This window comes from Simochromis diagramma, unplaced genomic scaffold, assembly GCF_900408965.1.
Source record: "Simochromis diagramma unplaced genomic scaffold, fSimDia1.1 OVJJ01000585.1, whole genome shotgun sequence".
Lineage (NCBI taxonomy): Eukaryota > Metazoa > Chordata > Actinopteri > Cichliformes > Cichlidae > Simochromis > Simochromis diagramma.
Window position 1 is genome coordinate 4853375 of NW_024387398.1, and position 21003 is coordinate 4874377.

At 38.2% G+C, this 21003-nt stretch overlaps 1 protein-coding gene across 1 annotated transcript in view; it reads right to left on the reverse strand.

Moving 5' to 3' along the window:
• pdgfc (platelet derived growth factor c) overlaps positions 1-19536 on the reverse strand; it is a 48956-nt gene extending 29420 nt beyond the window's left edge. Inside the window, exon 1 of the mRNA XM_040010354.1 lies at positions 18776-19536. Within this exon, the coding sequence (XP_039866288.1) occupies positions 18776-18953 (178 nt within the window). The 5' untranslated portion in view covers positions 18954-19536. The remainder of the gene's footprint in view (positions 1-18775) is intronic.
• Positions 19537-21003: the final 1467 nt, after the last annotated feature.

Sequence of the window (21003 nt, forward strand, 5' to 3'; positions counted from 1 at the left end):
ATTTTGCATTTACTCAGCTTATCATTGTTTGATATATACAATTGTAGATATCATCTATAAATATCATTGATGTTATTTATATTTTTAGCCCACATAGATGTCAAGTTAATGCAAGTTTGACTGACAGCCTAACTAGACTGAATAAGCACATCTATAAGTCCTTAGAATAGATCCCACTGCAGATACTTAATTGATAATTTTTTGCATTTTTTAATCATATCTGAGAAAAAAGACAAAACAAAATCCCCTTTGGATGTACCTATAAATGCACAGAAGACTATGGGTTTGTATGCTGAAAAGGGCAGTCTGTGTGATTCCAGGTGTAATTTACACGCTGATCCCAAAGGACACAAGAGGATAAGACAGTTTATTGGACTTGCAATGATTAATTTGGGAAACTTATAACATGCTACTCAGAAAATCTTTTTCCTTTCAATGTTTTTACACCAACAAAGGGAGGAAAGGATTTGCCAAACATATGCTCGCGTCCGTTTCACTTTTCAAACCTTTTAAGCATCCAGTTCTATCATTATGAAGGGGAAAACTACTACCTGTAAAAACATTTTAAGTGAGGGAGTTATAGGTCAAAAGATATGGAATCAGTCCTTGCACTAAAGGCCTGAACCACATGGTTTTCTTCAGCGTTAATGTATTAATGTGATACTGTTGATCCCCTGCATTGAAACATTCCTTTTTCATGAAACTACCTACATGGAAGTCAGAAAAGTCATGGTTGATGACCTCAGAGCATTTACCTTCTAGATTTGAATGAATGGTGGTCCTCCTTTAGCCACAAGATCAACTTGACTAAGAGGAGATGAACAACATCTGTTCACACCTGCTGTAGAACATTTAAAGATTATATCAGAAGTCCCATTTCATACCAGGTCTGTGTCTACCTAAAACCCTAAATAGAAAGGATATTTAAATTTTCATTTACTACAATTAAAAGTAAAATTTGGTTCATGTTGTTTTCCTTGTATTATTTTAAGTAAATGATACAAAGTATGTGCTGCTATAAATTACTGGTATATGATTTGCTAAAAGCAGTGCACTGCAAAAATGAACAATTAAAATGTAAGCTTTACGCTATTAAATGTTAAATGGCCTGTATTTGTGTGTATATATATATATATATATATATATATATATATATATATATATATACATATATATAGCGCTTTACTTAGTCCCTATGGACCCCAAAGCGCTTTACACTACATTCAGTCATCCACACATTCACACACTGGTGATGGCAAGCTACATTGTAGCCACAGAGGCGAGGCTGCCGGACACTGGCGCCACCAGTAGGCAACAGAGGAAGTGTCTTGCCCAAGGCCACACGACCGAGACTGTCAGAGCTGGGGGCTAGAACCGGCAACTTTCCGATTACAAGACGAACTGCCAACTCTTGAGCCACGTTCGCCTCGATTTTTTTATAGTTGGTATATATAGTTGGTAGTTGGTAGATAACAATTATTATACAAAGTAGTATCTCTCAGAATGCATAAAAATAGCCTATGCTAAAAAACACTAAAGTTATATTATTAAGTCCTCAAGCCACCGATGGCTGTGAAAGATACCCTTAGCGCAATGCACAGTGTTATCTGAGAAATGATTACAAATCGTGATAAGTTTTTCCAAAGCCACAGCTGCAGGCTGTTAATGACAGTGAATGCACAGGAGTGTGCAAGCTCATGTTATGACTGCACACCACTGGCAGACACACCAAACCTAAACTGAAGTCTTTCAACCCCTCAGGCTTTGGTCCCATCTAGCACTAGCCACCACACAACGGCCTCTCCTCAGATTACAATGCTTCCACGCCCCTCAATGATTTCTTGGAGCCTCTAATTAGTGCACGCACTTGTGTTTGGCATTTAGAAAAAGAAAGATTGAGTGTCAGTGTTTCTACTACGGCCATCTATTTGTGCTGACCCTCTGGAATTCTGTGTCTGAGCCTGGATTTAGACATGATATCAGCATAAAAATCAGCCATTAAGTGAAGAATAAATTCACTCAACCTCATTATTGTTCTTTATCATTTATGAAGTCTGTAGTTACTCACTGTTGCCTAATTCAAACAGACAATTTCTAAATCATTCTAGTTTTGCACAAGTTACAACAGTGTACAAGCTTCTCTCTGTCTTAAAATTGCTGTCATGTGCTGCATTATACAACGATGCCCCTCATCAACCTGAATTTCCTTGTTAGCTGTCACACACATAATTAATATCAAAGCTAATTATTGTAAAGAGGATGGACTGATAGTTGAAAAAAGAAAGAAAACAAAGCAGAGCTGTGAAATGTGGAACACTAGGAGACAGAAGTACCGTCCCCTTCTGGCTAAAGAAGAAGAAGAAAAAAAGGCAATGACAGATGAATTAGGTCTTTTTTAAACTTTGTCTCACAGCTGTGGATGGCAGCTTCAGGCTGCTTTGTAGTCACATCTGTGTGCTGGACAGCTGGATATTTGGAGAAAATTACAGTTTGATCTGTGACGAGCCAGATTGGAAGACAGCTTTGCTTTACCAGATCCAGACACTGCTATTAAGACTGATCAAAGATCCAGATTTTGCAATGAACATAGCTGAGAGATTTGAGACCTGACCATAACCCACCTTGGAGCTCCCTGGAGCTCTCCCCTGAGATAGAAACATTCAAATCAACAATGCAGGGCTTACAGGAGGTCAATAATGTTTTCAACTAATGATTTCTAAATTGTTCTGGGACCACACAAGTATGTTCTGGAATGTCAGGAAAGCTTAGGTTGCAACTTGGAGAACAGCTAAAGTCAGACACTCAATGAGTTTGTCTTCACACATCTTCCTCCCTTGTCCCATTACTTTAATCTTATCTTAAATCAGAAAAATCCAAGTAACAGAGAACTCCCAGTGATCACTGTAATGTAAAAACTAAGAGCATTGCAGCTACTAAGCAATGATTATCTAAACACAACATCTGCCTTGAATTCCCAAAAAATAAACTTACAATTTACTTGGCAAACATAACCTCTAAGCAACCCTTTAAGAAGCTTGCAGCAACGCAAGAAAATCTGGGTAAAACCTCGAATGGTCTGATGGGATTTTTGCTGTAAGAGAAAAGCATTCAGTATAGAAATAGATAAACATACAGCTCAATTCAGTTCAGTATTGGCAATTTAAAGATAAATTCTTTGGTGTATGGCTCTGATTCCAAATACAGATCAATTTCTTTAAGGAGCTTGTCGTGGATCTCTAATTACTGCCACCCGACCAAGCCTCTGTAACCTTTTGGTCCAGCTGTCGACAGAAGAGAGGCTGTAGCTCTGAACCTAGGGTAATGAAAATATACCCCTTTGAACCTCTATTTACCAAGGGAGGGTTTACTGAGCACAACTGCTCTTTTCCTGTGACATCCTGCTTTTTCTTCCAAACACAAGAATTGCAGAAAAGAAGCCTTGGGTTGTTGTGTACAGAATGTATACAAGATTCAAACTGATGAAATCGTGTTCAAAGCCATAGACGTTGGTTCTTCCTTTGTTGGTAATTCAATCAACTATGTCCTTATGTCCCTTAATCAAATTCAAACTCACTTATTTTGTTGAACCTAAAAAAGAAAGAAAAGAAAACAGGAGGAAATGTATATCTTTCAGATGTGAGAGAATAGTGTCTGCACCCCAGAATACCAAGTTGCCAAGAGGCTGGATTTGCTAAACTAAACATGTTTGTACCTGGATCTTCAGAGTTGACATGAGTGGCAATTTCAGGATTAGAAAAAGGGGAAACTGATGTTTCTGAAGGGTGATGTTTGAAGGTAATTCAGTGACTTAAAGTATGCAAGTTAATTCTCCTTATGGGTCACTTTAATCAATTATATAAAGAAGTACAATGGAGTGTTGTCTGGTTTTAAGAAAAAACAATTTTCTTCAATTATCTAATTAGCTTAAACATTAAATCTTTCTCTCATTATGTCATTAAGCCCTGTTACAAAATTACAAAATTTCACATTTCAGAGCATATTAAATACTACCACAGTTTATGTGAGATTAGAATAGAGACAGGCAGCTACATTCCAGCTCTGTGCAAGTTATTGCAAGAACAGAGATGGACATGTTTGCTGGTTAAGGGGCAAATTTGGCACCTTGCACTGATTGATTTCAATGAAAAAGGGAAGGGGGGGGGCTTCCTGGTGTAAGACATGGGCGTGTCACACTGCATGAATGAAATTAAATGCCAATTGAGTGTGAAAGTCAGGCTGCTGTCTTCTCCAATAACTCTGATTAACTCATTAAGCACCAGATGAAGCTGGTGATTCAGTGACCTTTCATGCTTCACCTTAGCTGATTCTGAATGGCTAATTGCATACAAATCATTAAGTCAAACAATATCTCATTTAAAACAAGCTCACTCATTTATAAACACATCCAGTGATTATTTTATGGTGTCTCTCTGCGTAAATCATCACATTTTTTGTTGCGTAAGGTGAACTTTCTTAACTGGACTTCAGCACCTGAACTGCAAGTAAATCTTGCCTGACATTCTATAACATCTGCATCCTGCTACACAAATATAATACTACTCAATGGCTGAAATTTCCTGAGGAGCACTGTGATATCATCAAACTCACTGGACATAATTTTTATGAGCTTGTTTAGGAAACAGCTTTCGATATAAAAAATAAATGGGAACTCTCACCACTTAGCTTCCAACTTTCCTCTACACAGGTCACTGAGTCTCAGATTGTCCACTGTTTCAGGACAATCTGAAGGCTGTCTGACTCTCCTGCTGCTCGTAAAAAGGCCTTTTAATCATCCGCATCTGTTTGCTTCCTCACAGTTTGATGATTATTTTATCTTTAGAAACAATGAATATTCATGATGCTGCATTCAAGCAACAATAGCCACATAATTATCTCTGGAGATAAATGGATACAAGACAGATGTCTGTTCCTCTAACATAAGCGAATATGTGCATCTGAGTAAATACGTCAAGTAATGGAGGGGGTGGGGGCAAGGTATAGCCTAGGGAGGTTGCCAGTGTATTGTGGGGCCAACAGAAAGATATAGACCACTCATGGTCACAGTAACACCTATGGACAATTTACAATTGATGTCTTAGGGACTGTGGGGTTAACTTGGAGAACATGTAGAGAACCTATGGAAGCACAGGGAAAACACAGAAGAGCCCCAGCCAGCCAGGAACCGTCTTACTGTCAGGTAATGGTGCTAACCAATGCTATAGCCAAGGTACAGTAAACACCACATGTAGACCAAAACGTAGACATAACAATGAATCAAATTGTATCCTATATGACATGTATTAAAGCGTTTCTTATTTGTTCGCAGCTTATAAACTTCATTCAATTTGGACTGAAATTCTGGGGTGCTATGTGCAGTCATTGGTACTAAGCAGGAAACCTTATTGGTCAAAACCAAATCGATTCACTTACACCAATCACGCACATTTGCTTTGAATGTGACTGGCGGTCATGGTGGAAGACAAGAATGTTTGTTTTTCTACTGCATCAACAGAGTAAATATTAACTCAGTATACTTTGGAATACTCTTTTTCTGGTCTGACTGCAAATGAGTTTACCTTCATTTGTAGTTGCTAAAAAGTACCTATGAGTAATGAGTTTGCCTTTAATGAGTAACCAATTATTTTCTGCTTTGAAGCAACAAGTCCTGTTCGTTACTTGATCTCTTGGCTATTTAGGTAGACTAATTGAAGTCACTTTACAATAACAGTAAATGTTTGTGCTTTGACAGTATGATTCAGATGACTCAGAATTCAGATGATAACAAGCTTGTTATGTACCTAAAAACTACTGTACTAAATACTGCTCTAACAAAGCAAAACACACACATGCACCACACACACACACACACACACACACACACACACACACACACACACACACACACACACACACACACACACACACACTTACACAATAAGAAGTAAAAAAGTCTCCTACTAATTATGTTTGTTTGACTTTTGAGTCACCTGATCATCAGTCAGTTTGAACATGTTTTTTCAATAGTAGTTATCTAAATTTAAATGATGTAGGACCATGTGAGTGATCTTTTTTTATTTTTAAAATCGTTGTTTTCACAAATTACTTGAGTTTTTGAATTCATACTTACGTTCAAACCTATCTTACAATACAATGACGAATGCAAGTAGCATTTGACTGCAAATCCAGCTGCTCTCTGCCTATGTGATAACTGACAATATTTAATATATTTTCAGTTATATTTATAACAGAAACACTGGCAGCAGCAGAGTGGTTAAAACAAACGTTACACTGACACCAAGCATGCAAACACGTCCATAATCTGCCTGTGAAAACTGAACACTGCAAGCATCCAATACTGCAAACGTTGCCAAAAACAAGCCAACTCTGTGACCTGCTTAAATCTCCGCTAAAGCCTGTCAACAGGTGTGAAGGGAAACAAAGTGCTGAACAAACTTTGGCTGTCAAAGCACAAAATGAAAGATAGATTTTGACAAACGGAGTTGTGCATGAAAGATCTGCCTTGTCATTGGTGTCTCATTAGTTGCAGTAGTTCCGGGCCATTTTAATGCTGTCGTCTGTAAAAGTCCTAATTAGAGACAGCTGAAGAGATGAAAAATGTGAAGTAGGAGGAGGAGGAGAAGGAAAAAGGGGCACCTTTTCTTGTGAAAGACAGACTTCTTACAGAGTCTCTCTTTCTCACAGCATTATTCATTCATGAGGTGTCCTTCAAGCTGTTATCAAACAATCTTCCCTGTGAAGAAGAAAATGGACTGTGGAAGTCTTGGAGAAATACAACTGGTGAGTAGTAGTGGGCATTCTCTTTCACTCTCAAGATGACCCTAGATACAGATATGTCTATATTTTATTCATTTAGTCTATTATTAGTCTGTTATTAATCATTTTGCACATTTTATTGTCACCTGCATTTTGAAATAAATGGTCACACCAGCGTGTCCTGGGTCTGCCACGAGGTCTCCAACTGGTTGAAAGTGGCCAAACTACCTCCTAAAGGAGGAATTCCAATCAAATACTTGACCAAAGTCAGCTAACCACCTATTGTTAAGCATTTTAGATGGGGGGGAAATACACCCTAAATTTACAATTATACGTTATGGGCTGTATTATGAAGTTCTACCTGAACTTAGTTGACTCCAAGAATAAAAATATGAGCCATAACAGGTGCCCTTTAACATTTTTTTACAGCACAAATGGGAACTAAATTTACAAGGGACAAAGCTACCAAGCTTGGATACACTGCTGAGGTTTAAGATCAGCCAAGACAAAAGATAAGACATAAAACATGCTAAACCTAGAAACTAAACAAAACTCAAAAAAATAAACAGCGTTTTTTGTCCTATTGAAATGTTCATTACCTGGCGTGGCAGAGTGCCCGATTTATGTCATGTCAATGATCACCGGTGTGGAGATAAACTCAATCTTTCCGCTCAGACTGTGAACACTATCTTTAACTTCATTTAAGATCGAAGGCCTTTAATACACATAACGCTAGACATTTAAGACCTTTCAGGGGATTTATCGCCATTCTTGTTTCCACTTGTATCCAGATGTAACACAATTCTATGTCAACAACAACATTAAACACCTCTTAGTCACAGTGGATATTTTGACTTTCCAGTCACGGATCTGTCTAATACATTAATAAAGGCTCGTCTGACCCATGTATTGTGCATTCTGGCACAGCTTATTGGCACACATGTGCTTTTCCTGCTAATACAAGCCTGCTGTGAGAAATGCCACACCCAATGGTGTAGTTAAATGGCATAATACCTAGTAGTAAAACACATTATGCCCAGTACTTCCTAAATGACAATATTCTGCTTTAAAGGTGCCATAAATATTATCGCACCATTTCTATATTTCACATTTATAACAGTTCTAAATTTGTTGCCATCTTCTAATCGCACCATGGTCCCTGTGTGTAATTCCACATCATCGAGTTTCTCAAATGTTGTATGCCTCAAGTGATACTGAGCTATGCAACATCTGGGCACTTGAGCCCTTTATATTATGCCCATCTGCACCAAACACAACCACAATCACATTCCCTTTTAATCATTAAGTACAATCTGTTTAAAGCATTTAGCATGAAAACATGCTCAGAGAGCTCATCACAGTACCCATACTGCAACCTATTCAACATTAAACTAGAATTCATGTTCCAAAAAAAAGTGAAAGAAAGAAGTGTCAAGGGATCCCTTACTAACCCACTATAAGATTCCCTGTTGAATGAATAAAGCCCGCTCTTCCAGTAAGTTACTTTGTTTTGCCAGCTTTTTTTTCAGTGTACAAGGACAGCAGCCCTGCAACAAATTGCCACATTAACACAGTGTATCATATTCATCACAATTTTGTTCAGTACATTGTGAATGGAATACAAAAGGCCAAGTCAAGTGTCTGCATATCTCTTTACAATCTTTTGTAGAAAGGCTTTTAGTTAATCTTTGGCGCTTGTTGGTTCTTGCAGGAAATACAACCACATGTATCTTCACTGCATGTATAACAAGAAATAGATGTTAATTTATTGGCCCAACATGAAAACAAACAATATCAAATTTTGAACATTATTATAAGGAAATCCGTGGAAATTCTACTTCAGATGTCATCTTTGTGAGGAGTAATATTATGTTCTGTCTTAATTTGTTCTCTGTTCCCAGTTCCAGCTTAATCAGGTGATTGACAAACAAATAATTCATGCTTTAAACTTGATCCTATATGATGATGTTGCGTCCAGTATTACATTGGACATTTGAAGAAGCTCCAAATTCCACAAGTAAAATTGCTTCCCTTTCGTATCCAACAAACTGTAAGTTCCTATGCCAAAGATTTACCTTGAAGACAAAACACTTCCCAGCGCCACAGGATAACCCTGTACCCCAACATACTTGAGTAAAAGTAAAAGTCACTCATGTTTTGTTAAAAAGAAACTGCTGAAGGTCCTGTTCTGCATGCAGACATTGATACATGAACATGCTCGCACACAGTTGGCAAATCATTCTGGTCAGTCATAAGACCTAATAGCTAATGTGTATTTTCATTCCAGCTGGACTGGAAATGAAACGGATACCCTCTCTTGGGGATCCAAGCGTAAGCACGCCGGGGGTGACTACATCCAGCATGCCCGAAAACCTATTTGTGCTTTGGGAAAAGCCATACATTCTCAAAATAGTACGTGTGATTAGGTTACCGACTCTGTATGGCACTGGCATAGCATCGTATATCACATCTCACCATGTGCTAGATGACATAATCCGACCAGCATGAGACGGCAGTGTACCAGTGATTACTGGGACAGGTGTGCTTTTTATTTTACCCCCTTAAATGCATTAGAGATGGGATATTTCACATCTCCCTTTAATAGCTTCTGGTTCTTTTCTCACTCTCCTCCAGTGGCACATAAACAAGAAATAAAGGTCATTTAATTTACATTGGAATTTGTTTAGTGACTGAAAACTGAAAGCAAAAGAAATAACTTCATATATACTCAGAATGTTGAATCATGTTGTACATATCCAGTTACCTCCATAAGCAACACATGAAAAGATAAAGTTCACTGATATGCTAAATAGTTCAGCTATGCATGCATGAGCTCTGGCAAGCCAAAAACAGCCCAAAGACCTTGACCTGATGCACACCATGCTGCAAGGGATAAAATATTAATCTAAAAAGTATTTACTTTAGTATTGATTCTTGTAGATTGTAATCGATCAGGTAAAAAATGTCCCTGAACGGTAGAGCAGTTCAAGTAGTCCCACGCAGATGTATTTTTTCCTGGTCAGATTGGTGCACAAGTTGATTAAACACAAAGGAAACTGCCAAGTCTCTACTGAACGAAAACAAGAAGATACCCACTATAAGCTGTAGTTTGTATTGCAAGGCATTACACGCACTGTAATGAAAATATTTAACTACAGAAGCCTGGAAATATATGCCAACAATGCACCTGACAAACAGTCCACATTTACACGACACTGTACAGCTTTTTCTATGTTTGGACTTGGGTTGTAGTATACTGCACAGCTTTGTTATAAGTTCATAAAATATACTGCATGCTTTTAAAGTTGTTTTACTGATTAAATGAAACATACAGGCTTGTTTATGTCCAATCCAATGAAAATGTATTCTTTCCAAATGGGTGCTGTAAATACAGATTTCGCTTTTTATATTCAAAATTATGTTTTTAAGTTAGTAAAATGCTACCATTATATACAGATCATTGGCTTATTCTCATAAACTGCCAAAACTACACATTAAGCACTGATCTGTCTAATATATATTCTGAGCTGTATGAGGGTGTTCACACATCGCTAACTCTTGCTGCCTCTTTCTAAAATTAGCATGCTTAATGATGGTGCTTGATAACCATGAAATATCTCTGCTGCATCAGATGAACCTAGTCTCAGTTTCACACATGATGAACCCTTCTCATCATAATGAAGAGGAAGGGGGACAGCTGGGATTATTTGTGCCACAGTGTTGGGTCTTCATACTATAATCCCTGATTCATGGCTCCACTGTTTACTTTCCTCTAAGATATATGCCCCATTTTGGCATGGATCTTAGACTCAGCAGTGTCCTAAAACAGAGCAACTTTTCACAAATAGCTGCAGTTTTAAAAAAAAAGTTTTAGAAGCTCTAGATGTTTAGATTCTTAGCCACCATGAAGCTGCACTAAAAAAACATGCGAAGAGTCCCAAATTTCTTCTGAAGCATGACAATCACTCCAAGTAGAGCCAGACTCATAAAGATCTATCATCAGTGAGATGCTCCCATAAATCCCTGATCTCAGTTTCATCAAGTCAGTCCAACAGAAGCAACTCACCCAGCCTAAACCAACAGAAGACCTCCAAGTTCTTCAAATTGCCTGGAGAAATTTACTCATTAAGTGCCATTAAGACCACAGAACCAGATAAAGCCCTTTATAGGACTGCTTTTGAACCCATCCTATCTATGTTATTAAACAGTTATTATGGTATTACATCTGGTTAACATTAGACATTAGAGATAAGTAAGGATGATTGTGTAAGAAAACAGTTCCAGAAGTTCCACCTTATCTACATTAGTTTAGAGCTTTTATTTTCCTTAGTAACTACTAGATAGATAGATAGATAGATAGATAGATAGATAGATAGATAGATAGATAGATAGATGGTGAATCTGAAGAGTCAAAACAGGACAGTGAAATACCTCTGTGATAGAAGGTGATGACATCTGCCACGTTATGCAGACATGCCAGAGACGGTAACCAAGGTCAACTCATCTCACTGCCAAGATATTTAGTCAAGGCTGGAATTCCAGTTACCGTAAGAAAACCAATACTCACAGGACAACTGAGGTCTGTGTTAAAACAGTGCCACGTTGGCCAGGTTTCAAACTTCACAGCCTCAAGATGATCCAAATATTTTATCAATGGAACCTCCTGTTTTAGAGGGAATCTGTTTTGTTACAACAAGAACGACACTGATTCTTGTCAGACTTTGATCGAACAATTTTTTAGAGCCCCCCCCCCCCCTTTTTTAAACATTGCTATCATAGTTTTTATATTACAAGGCTTCAGAGATAAGTGCAATTTCTTGCCTTGACATGTTTTGTTTTCAGAGCTAAATGTACCTAAATTACAACTGTGCAACTCAAATTCTTATGCAGCCCATATTAAAGATTGTGGAAGTGAAATGCATACAACCATGGAAATGAGATATAAACAATAGAGGGGATAGATTACTTTGATTAGAGTGACAAATTACCTAAATGAAAATGGAATGCAACTTACATTGTGATGGTCATGTGTTAATGCAGGCCTTTGTCTCATTCAATGATGCAATAAAAATAAGCATATCTTGCTCTATGGATGCATTTTTCTCCAAAAGAAGAAATAATATAAATCAGCAACCATTTTTTCCAGTAAGAAAATGCAAATTCTGTTTTGAACACCATGTTAATTTACAGAGAATAGCTGGTATTTGCTGTGATAAGTAACTTTTACTTTAGCCAGATATACTGAACTAGTCCGACACTTCATCAGACTATGAGAATAAGCACACTCTGGAAAACATGCATTTAAACCAGAATTTCTCCTTTTCTTTTTGCTTTGTTTTATTCACCCTGCTTCATGTGTAACTGCTTTGTTCTGTGCCAGCTAGTCATGCTGTAGCTACTTGAGTTATTGTGCCAAAGCAGCTGATAACATTCACCAAGTCCTTCCATTTAGGGAGCTAAATTGCTTTTCGATTTAAGTAATTTCATTTTGCTGATAAGGAAAAAAAACATGATAGAAAAGTTATCTGTATTTATTTTGCTTGTGGAGTATAATATAACATTTTTAACAATGTGAGTGAAATGGCAGCTTTCAGAACAACTATTCACCAGGAAACACTGACAAAGCTGAACATTTGAAATGATATTGTCTGCTCTCAATTCTTATCTGGAAGCTGGTAATATTTCAGAAAGTGGATTTCTTATTTGAGGGCAGCAGACAGAGACAGGACAATGAGCCTGCTACAGACATTGAGCTGATAAGAAACTGTGAGCAAAGAAACACAGCAAGAAAATATATTATTTTACAACAATATTTATCCTTTTGCAGCATGAAAATGAATGTGTTTCCTCACTAACATCCAGATTTTTCACTTTCAAATGCACCAGAGTACATAAAGTGGACCTACTGAACGTCTAAATCTATTCAAACTTAAGCGACTTACTCCATGCCTACTAAGATGAAGATGTACTGTGTTCACATTTCCAAAAACAGATTTTATGAAAGACTTAACCAACCCTTTAGTTTTCAGGTTCTTTCATGCATTCTGTCTTCATGAAGGAATTTGAAAAAGATCCTCTTTGGGATGAAAACAGTCCATTTTAAAATGTTAAACACATGTTTTAGGAAATGTGGATACGTTTTAGCCAATGTAAAACTGACAACTCTAATACACGTTACAGGCACCTATTCATGTTGACACTTGAAGTTACTTAACTTTAAAAAAAGAGGGCAGTCTTACAATTTTGCAATACAGCGGAAAAATAAATCTTAACACAAAATTCAGTACTTTCAGCTGCATCCCATGATGACTTGGATCCAGTTTTATAGAAGATTACCTTTGTGCTTCCATGTATCTCTCAGTGATACTTAAAATAATGCTGAATAGTAGGAATTGCTGCTGTTGACCAAACTACTGAATGTCTTTTACATGGGGAGTAATGAATGAATAACTGTGGGATGTTTTGAAAAAACTGCTCATTTTTTCCTTTTATTCTATTATCAGTTAGACATTAATTAGTTAGTACTATCGTTGAAATCATTAGATAGAAAGAAAAGGTTGTTTCCATGTACACAGAAAATCAGATTTTGTTAAGAGACCAAGTTGTTCCCTCAAAGATCAACTCGTTGTTACTTCCTACTTGTTACATATTGTTGCTATTTCAAGAATTTATTCTCATCATATTGTAATGCAGTGGATGATCCCTTACTATTGTGCCTCAAAAGGAAGAAACAAGCAATAATAAAAGCCCAAAAGGTAGCAGGCAAGTTGAAAGGCTCATAGCATAATCACAGTGCTTTAAATCAGAAGACAGGAATTCAAGTCCCAGCTTGGATTGCTATTATTATCGTTTCAGTTTGCTTTTTTTATATAATTTTTTTTCAACTTTGTCTTTTCTGTGAATTTTCTTTTAGATTTAAGCACCCACACTGTGTTTAGTTTTATAAAAACACTATTGTTTGCATTAAAACATAACCTTTCACGTTAACCACCAAAACAAAGTTCCGCCATATCCAACAGGTTTGTCCATCATTTCCTTGCAGCACAAGCAGAGCATTTTCTTGCAATCCATTTAATGGAAGTGAATCCATTTAATATGCTGAGGGACGATTGAACTTTATAGCACCGATGCATGATGAAAAATGCATGAAAAAGACTAGCCAGTGCAATGCAATTTGAAGCCTTTGGGGTGGAGAACAGGTTGCAGTGACTGGTGGAAGTCAAAGCTAAGCTAAAAGGAAAATGACAGTTAACAGGTTGGGAGAAGCAAATCTTCAAATAAAGTCAAATTATGTGTGTAAAACTGACACAAAAACATTATGTGGTTCACTATTTTACTGTTTCTTGATGTGCTGCTGCAAAGAGGCAATGAAAGTGATTAGTTTTTTTTGGAGAATGAGGTTTCAGTCCCCTTGTTCTCCAAAGAGGGGATGCACATCCCTTGATGGTTACATCAGGAAGGCATCTGGTGTAAAAACCTCCCAAATCAAATTTGTGGAACTACCCACTGTGGTGACCCCTTATGAATAAGGAGCAGTGGAAAGTAGCTTTAAGGTATTAGTCCCCTCCCCCTCCTGCATTTTGTTTGTATAACAAAATGGTCTTCATTATACCACTGGCAGCCAAAGCATTGTGTGCAGTGAAGAAAAATTCACAAACACCGAGCCAAGAAAAGACAGAATAGGTTTCTATAGATACTATTTTTCCTCACTAGAGCTTAAACCTATGACCCAGAGCCCCCGGAAAGCCTCTTGAGGTGGTGGGAGAGATGGTGCACTGGCTGCCTGAAATGACAAACAGCAGGCAGGCGGTGGCATGCTTTGCTTGCCAAATACAGCACTCCATGTTCAAATAGTGCTGACAGGAAAAACATAGACACTTTTATCCAGGGTCCCCCACTCTGGAGTGAGATGTTGAGGGGAAAATTTCCTCTTGCCAGAAGACATAGACCTGCCTGTATCCAGTGGTTTCTACTGCTACTGTTGTGGAAAATTCACATAAGTGCATTTTTCTTTCTCTTACTAACACTAAATGGTTATTCAGAAGCTGGTGTATTTAGTGTCTTCCATATTGGACAGGGAAAAGAAGCCAAACTCGTTTGTATAAATGAAAAAAATCCATCACGTTCACTCAGCAAATAAAAACCCTGATAAACCTCCTTACAATTGTGTTTTTCATCTCACTATAGTGATCTCCTTGGTGTAACGTCTGCCCTCTATGCTTCCCACTGAGTTTATTGAACATTCAAGCCATCCATTTTCTTTGATGGTTTTAATTCAGACAAGCATACCAGCTGCTATTGCACTGCCCAATACAATGATTAACTGCATAGTGCTGCATTCATTCATTCAAGCATATCCATCAAAGCACGGATCCCCCTAAGTGGAAACAAGCTTTCCCAGGGTCAGGAAACATCTAACCTGTATAAAAGAATGAGTTGAAATTCCAAGGCAGGCACATTTTGTTTGACTGGTTTCAGAGTCATAGTTGTAATTTCATATTTGAACCCAGAGCTAAGCACTATGGAAACCACTTAAAATAACATGGTGGATACATGAATGCCAGCTGGTCATATTTAGTAGAAGAGGCTTGACCCATTACAAATGACTATGTTTGGTCTTGTCAGGGCAGATTTTGTAACAGTGGGCTGAGAACAAAAAACCCCCCAAAAAAACCCAAAGACATTATACTTCTTCTTAACTTTAACAATTACACAATACGCATACTGTACAATATGATATGAGATGACATAATAGTATCATAATTTGTATGAAATGCTTGTTTCACCATAAAGAGTGGGACAGTGATTTTATATTAGGTTTTTATGTTTTTACTATATTTTCATTGTGTCAGCTGTTTAAAATGATTTCAACTTTAGACAGAGAAAAATACAAATTTAAAGCTCTGTCATGAACACCTGCTCCACCGAGTACAATTAAAGTTTTTAGATGCATTAATCCTTGAATAAAAGTTGACCCAAAGTCAAAAAGTGCTTTCACTCAGCCAGATAAACTAAACTTAATTTAGTTTCAGTATAAACGTTTCAGCTCTATGATGAAATATTTCTTACAAAAAATGCTTCTTAGGAGTTGCAATTTACTTCTTGCCTTAAGTGATTTTGTACACAGGCTAAGATCTTTGACTCTTTATTAAATTACCAAGTATTTCTCAAGGCAGTTGGTAATCTTTTAAATACTGTGGCTAGGCAAGCCTTAGAAGTACTTTAGCTGTCAATCACTTAAATGAATAGGATTTTGCCGGCAACCAAAAGGACTCCTCCTCCTTTGCTACTCTACAAATATGCTATTAACAGCTGTTCTCAGCTATCGGAGAATAAACAAATATTGTACTCTATGTTACACCTGAAAAAGTCACGATTCATACGAGGCCACCCAGTATGTTCCCGGTGCAAATGTCTTGTTTGTCTATATCATAATCATAATCCACTGAATGTATAATGCTCCTCTGTCCTCCATCTATGTATAAGTGGTACACTGCATATGTTCCCCATAGGCCCTTGATCCTTATGACCCCAGTCCTCCTTCTAATCTCTTAATCTTTAGCGGAACAGCAGCCTCTGTGATCATTGGCAGGTCTAGTGTGGTGCATACCTTCCTCCAGTGGTGCTCGGGGGGTTATGTGGGAATATCACAGGTAATCCGCATCTCCTACAAATATCTGTTGCTGGATTTTTCTGAAAATATCTGGCTCTCTGCTTATGGGTGGCCTTGGCAAAAAAAAACATGGCCTTCTACGGGAAAGAGAAGGCAAACCACTTATCTCGGAGAAGTGATATAAGAGGTGCCCCTGAGATGACCTGTGTGATCGGGAAGCTGAGATGGAGCTTTAGCTGGGTTTGCAGTGTTGACAACTGGTATCAGGCCATCACTGCATAATGAAACAAGCTTATAGGCTATTGAATAATAAGTCAATCAGTGCTACATCATAGTATACAGACTGTGAATCATGTTGTTTCATCACAAATCAAAATCCTGTCTCATATAAAATGTGTTTTATGATGATATAAACTTTTGATTTCCTCTTGCAAATGCTTGAGAATGAAAGTAATACTCGATGGATCCGATCCTCTGATGTTATTTGCTTCATTCCAGAGAGGTAGGCTTAAATGATGGCATGCCTTTCTGGCAAAAACAGGACAACATTGTTGTTTCTAACTTTTTCAGAAACAGCAATGTTGTTTTACCTTTAATAAAACAATATGTTGAAGACCCAAGGCTGGGGTAGCACTTGAGCTAGATTGATACATGTACTTTCCTTCAGCGCTATTTCATTTTCAAAACCTTACACTACACAGCTTCTTTGTAGTGACTGGAGAAGTCATTTTTAGCAGTGTTTCCTCTTAATAACCATGAAACCCTATAGTCATTTGGCAAACACATAAAAATGACATACACAACACTGTAACATTATTCTCACCAGTGGAGGAAAGAAATGTTGACGTTATTTATTACCCCAAAACACAGAATTTTGATTTTAGAGTTCATTTTGAGAGTTTTTGTCCAAATCATTCATTGTGACAGATGGTTACTCTGCACAGCTCTGGCTCTCAATGGGAGATGGTGCCCTCTGATATCTTATGGAGTCATCAGCAGCCGCTTGCCAAGTTTAATACGACTGGGGACCGTAACTCTCCAGGCAACTACTACTAAACATGCCAGACAGGTCTGGCTTTCTCCCCTCCGTCAGATCGATATCAAATTGTCTCACAGAGCATCTGCAATCAAGCACAGCAGAATAGAGCACTCAGACACTCCAGTCAAAGGTTACAGACGGTCTGGCCAGCTTTGCCCTCAGCCAAAGTGTGACCGCCTTTTTAAAGAGTTCCTTGACAGTTTAACATCTCCCCCACCACACTTCCCCTCCACCTCCTTCATCACTCTCCCTGCCCTCCCTCCCTCCTCTCTGTTGTTTTCCTTTCTCAGCCGTCCTGATTAAACCTGGATATCCCACCAGGAGGCTCTGATTTCCCAACCCTGACTGTTACTGTAGTGAAGTCAGAGCTGCATGCCCTCGCACAAGTCGAGTCAAACCTACTGGTTACTGAAGATCAAGAAATGTATGAAGATTAACCATATCTACAAGATATAGGTACTTTAAGCTATGTGATACATAGTCTGCTTCTATGTCACGACTTGTTATGTGCTTCACATAAGCAAAATAATAATCAAACATCACATTTTAGGACTCCTGACTAAAAGGCTCACATGCACAGGATCGGTCACACATAAACTATTCTATGGCAAGCTTTTTGGACTTACATTTCTTGTACCAGCATGTCTTGGCTTCTTTTGTAATTCTTATAAACCTTTGTCATTCATATGCAGGACATATAAAGTTTGTTATGAAGAGATAATGTCAGCACTGGGAATATAAGGGATCAAGATATAAAACTTAAAATAAGCCAAAACTAATAATCATAATACACAATCTTAAGTATTAAATTAAGATTTGAAAGATGCTTACAACAACAAAGAACAACAAAGACTGTCAAATTCCCCATGATGGCAAAACAATCACTGGAGACTAATTATTTACTTACTTAGCTAAACACAGTTATACTCTTGTCATTAGCATGGAAATAAAATTAAACAGGGAAAAATGGGGGAAAGGATTTCAGAATTAGTGAAGTTCATTGGAGTCATTTCACATGAGCCCCAAATTACATCGCCCTGAGTGACTGCTCCTGAATGAATGGAGCCTTTTTTTATGATCACAAGAAAAACTTCTCCCGAGGGGCAAGGAATTTCAGATGGGTTTCCCCTTTTAAGCATACGGGGTACGCTTTAAAGGTAAAGGGTAATACTGCACTTCCTATCCTGGATAATACTGTTTGAACTAAATAAAATGCTTCTATTCATTCAAAAGATCTACTTTTTCAAAGGAATGTCTTTAAGCCCAGTAAGAATGAGCATCTAGGTTGTGTGAGCAATCATTCAAAAGTTTGAACTTTTAAGAATGAACTAGAATGCATCGAAACTCACCGTTTTGCTCCTTTACGCTTGGTAGGGGAAATTTGCTGACATGACTTGATTCAGCTTCCGAGCCATATTGTTGGAGAAGCGATGCAAGAAGGAATATTAATGGAAGGATCATTTGGATGAGTGGTAGCCGGCGATCACAAAGCGCTGTAGACGGGACGGTTTGTATCACCACACACATGCGTCGTTTACAGGGCACCAGTGCTGTTTCGGACACATTTGGAGAGGATAAGCGCAGAGTAAAATCCACTTAATTTTAAGCATCAGTCCTTCGGAAGAAAGTTCGGGAACAAAATTTTAACTTGAGAAGTTAGAACGACTCCTCTGCAGAGGTTCCAAACCTGCCGCTTCTGCGCAGTGCAAATGCGCACCTGTTGGTTCAATGGGAAGTTGAGCAAAGTTTACTTTTATGTTGTTATAATCCCGGTATTAGTTATAAAAAATACCCTTGTGCACGCATATAATCTACGCGACGAGAACATTAGAAAGACACAGTCGCATTTTGGGTAAAGCGCGCGTCCACGGTGCGTTCTTCACTCCGTCTGATAAATCCCTGCAGATCTTTACGCATTACAGCAAAGGCTCACACACAGAGACAGCGAGAGAGTGAAGCAACTTGATACAGCCTGTACTTTGAAACCATTCGCAACACCGAGACGTTTTCTGTTTTCTGGCGCGGTCTAGAGTCATAACTTGGAGTCTGAGATAAAATATCGCTGCGCGCCCGGGGTTGGCTTTTTGGAGACTGGCAACTGACGGCACAACAGGTGCTATACATAAAGTACAACTTCTCAGCGGAGGAAACTCCCAGGATGTTAACTATTGAGTTGCTGCCTGGTTTAACGAGGTGTTTCACTCCCTTACGGGTCCGTTTTATGTTTTGTTTTTGTTTTGTTTGTTTGATGGTTACACACTTTTCAAATAATTTCTAGCCAAAAGTTTCAGCCTCCCGAGATCACACAGTCTGTTGTTAAGGATTTACATAAGCGGTAATACTTTTGGAAATATATCTTTAAAACTACAGAATAACTTAAAACACTATAACACCAGATCAAACGATTAGCCTATATTGTAAATATAGAAATATAAGAGTAGAGATACAAAAAATGTGAAGGAGACATTTTAGGGTATTTCTGGATTTTTTTTTAAGGGACACATTTCACTTTCTGCTGTGTGTACACCAGTTGTACCCACTGTCTTACTAGTCCTTTATCTGTTTCTCTGCTTATTTTACTGGACTACAACACCATGGCCCGGTTGCATTTTTATCCCATTAAATCATGATCCATCCAGTGTATAATATATACAGTGCAGTTCACAGTATATATTCACATCAGGAGTCCCATGATTTAGACTAAAACCTTCCATATAACATTCCTAAGTAACATTGTTTAACCACTGAGTAATTGTTTAAAACCTTGATTCACTGAATGAAAGATAAATGCGCCCCAAAAGAAAACTTTTTAACATGCAGTTTTGTGCTCCCCTGGAATGTTTCTGTGGAAGGAAATGTTTAAGGTTCTCAATTTGTCATATCAAAGCAGAGACACCGCTTGAAACAATACTCCCTCCTGTTCCCAATTTCCTTTCTCCCCAGCACAATGTTGTACCTCATCAACTGTGTTTTATGTGGTTCCTCCCATCCTATTGTTGGCAAAATGCAACAGTGTATCCCCCGCTGTATGGTAAGTCTGCTGCAGCACAGACACAACAATCAAAGGGGAGCTGGAGACATATTGAACCCATTGAGCCAGACGCATGATGCAATGCTGCAGCAATTTACCCCCAGCTTCACATAGCTTAGAAACTACCAACTCAAAGAGAATATAGAGCAACCATCTCTCCAGCATCAAGGTAAGAAGGGAAGCTTTTGTGGTTTTAATCCAAGTTAATGGCTCAGGAAAGAAGGCGTGGGACATTGATGCAGTCATTTCATACTTGTGTTGCCCCTGTGGAGAGGGGCATATAGAGGTCTTCATGTGCCTGTTGGAAGGGCCAAGGCCCTTTGTGTAAAGGAGGGTATCACATTCCAGCCCTGCGAGCGCCTGCAGCAGATGTCAGCACTTCACATCGTGGAATCCCTCTCTCTTTCACAAAAACACACACACTCATTCACCCCATGAGGTTTTGTCTGTAAAAGCTGGGTATTTTGTCTTGTTGTCCACATTTGATTGCCGCTTCCATGGTGGTCTTGTGAAACGCAAAGTCTTTGATACAAAGAAATATAATAA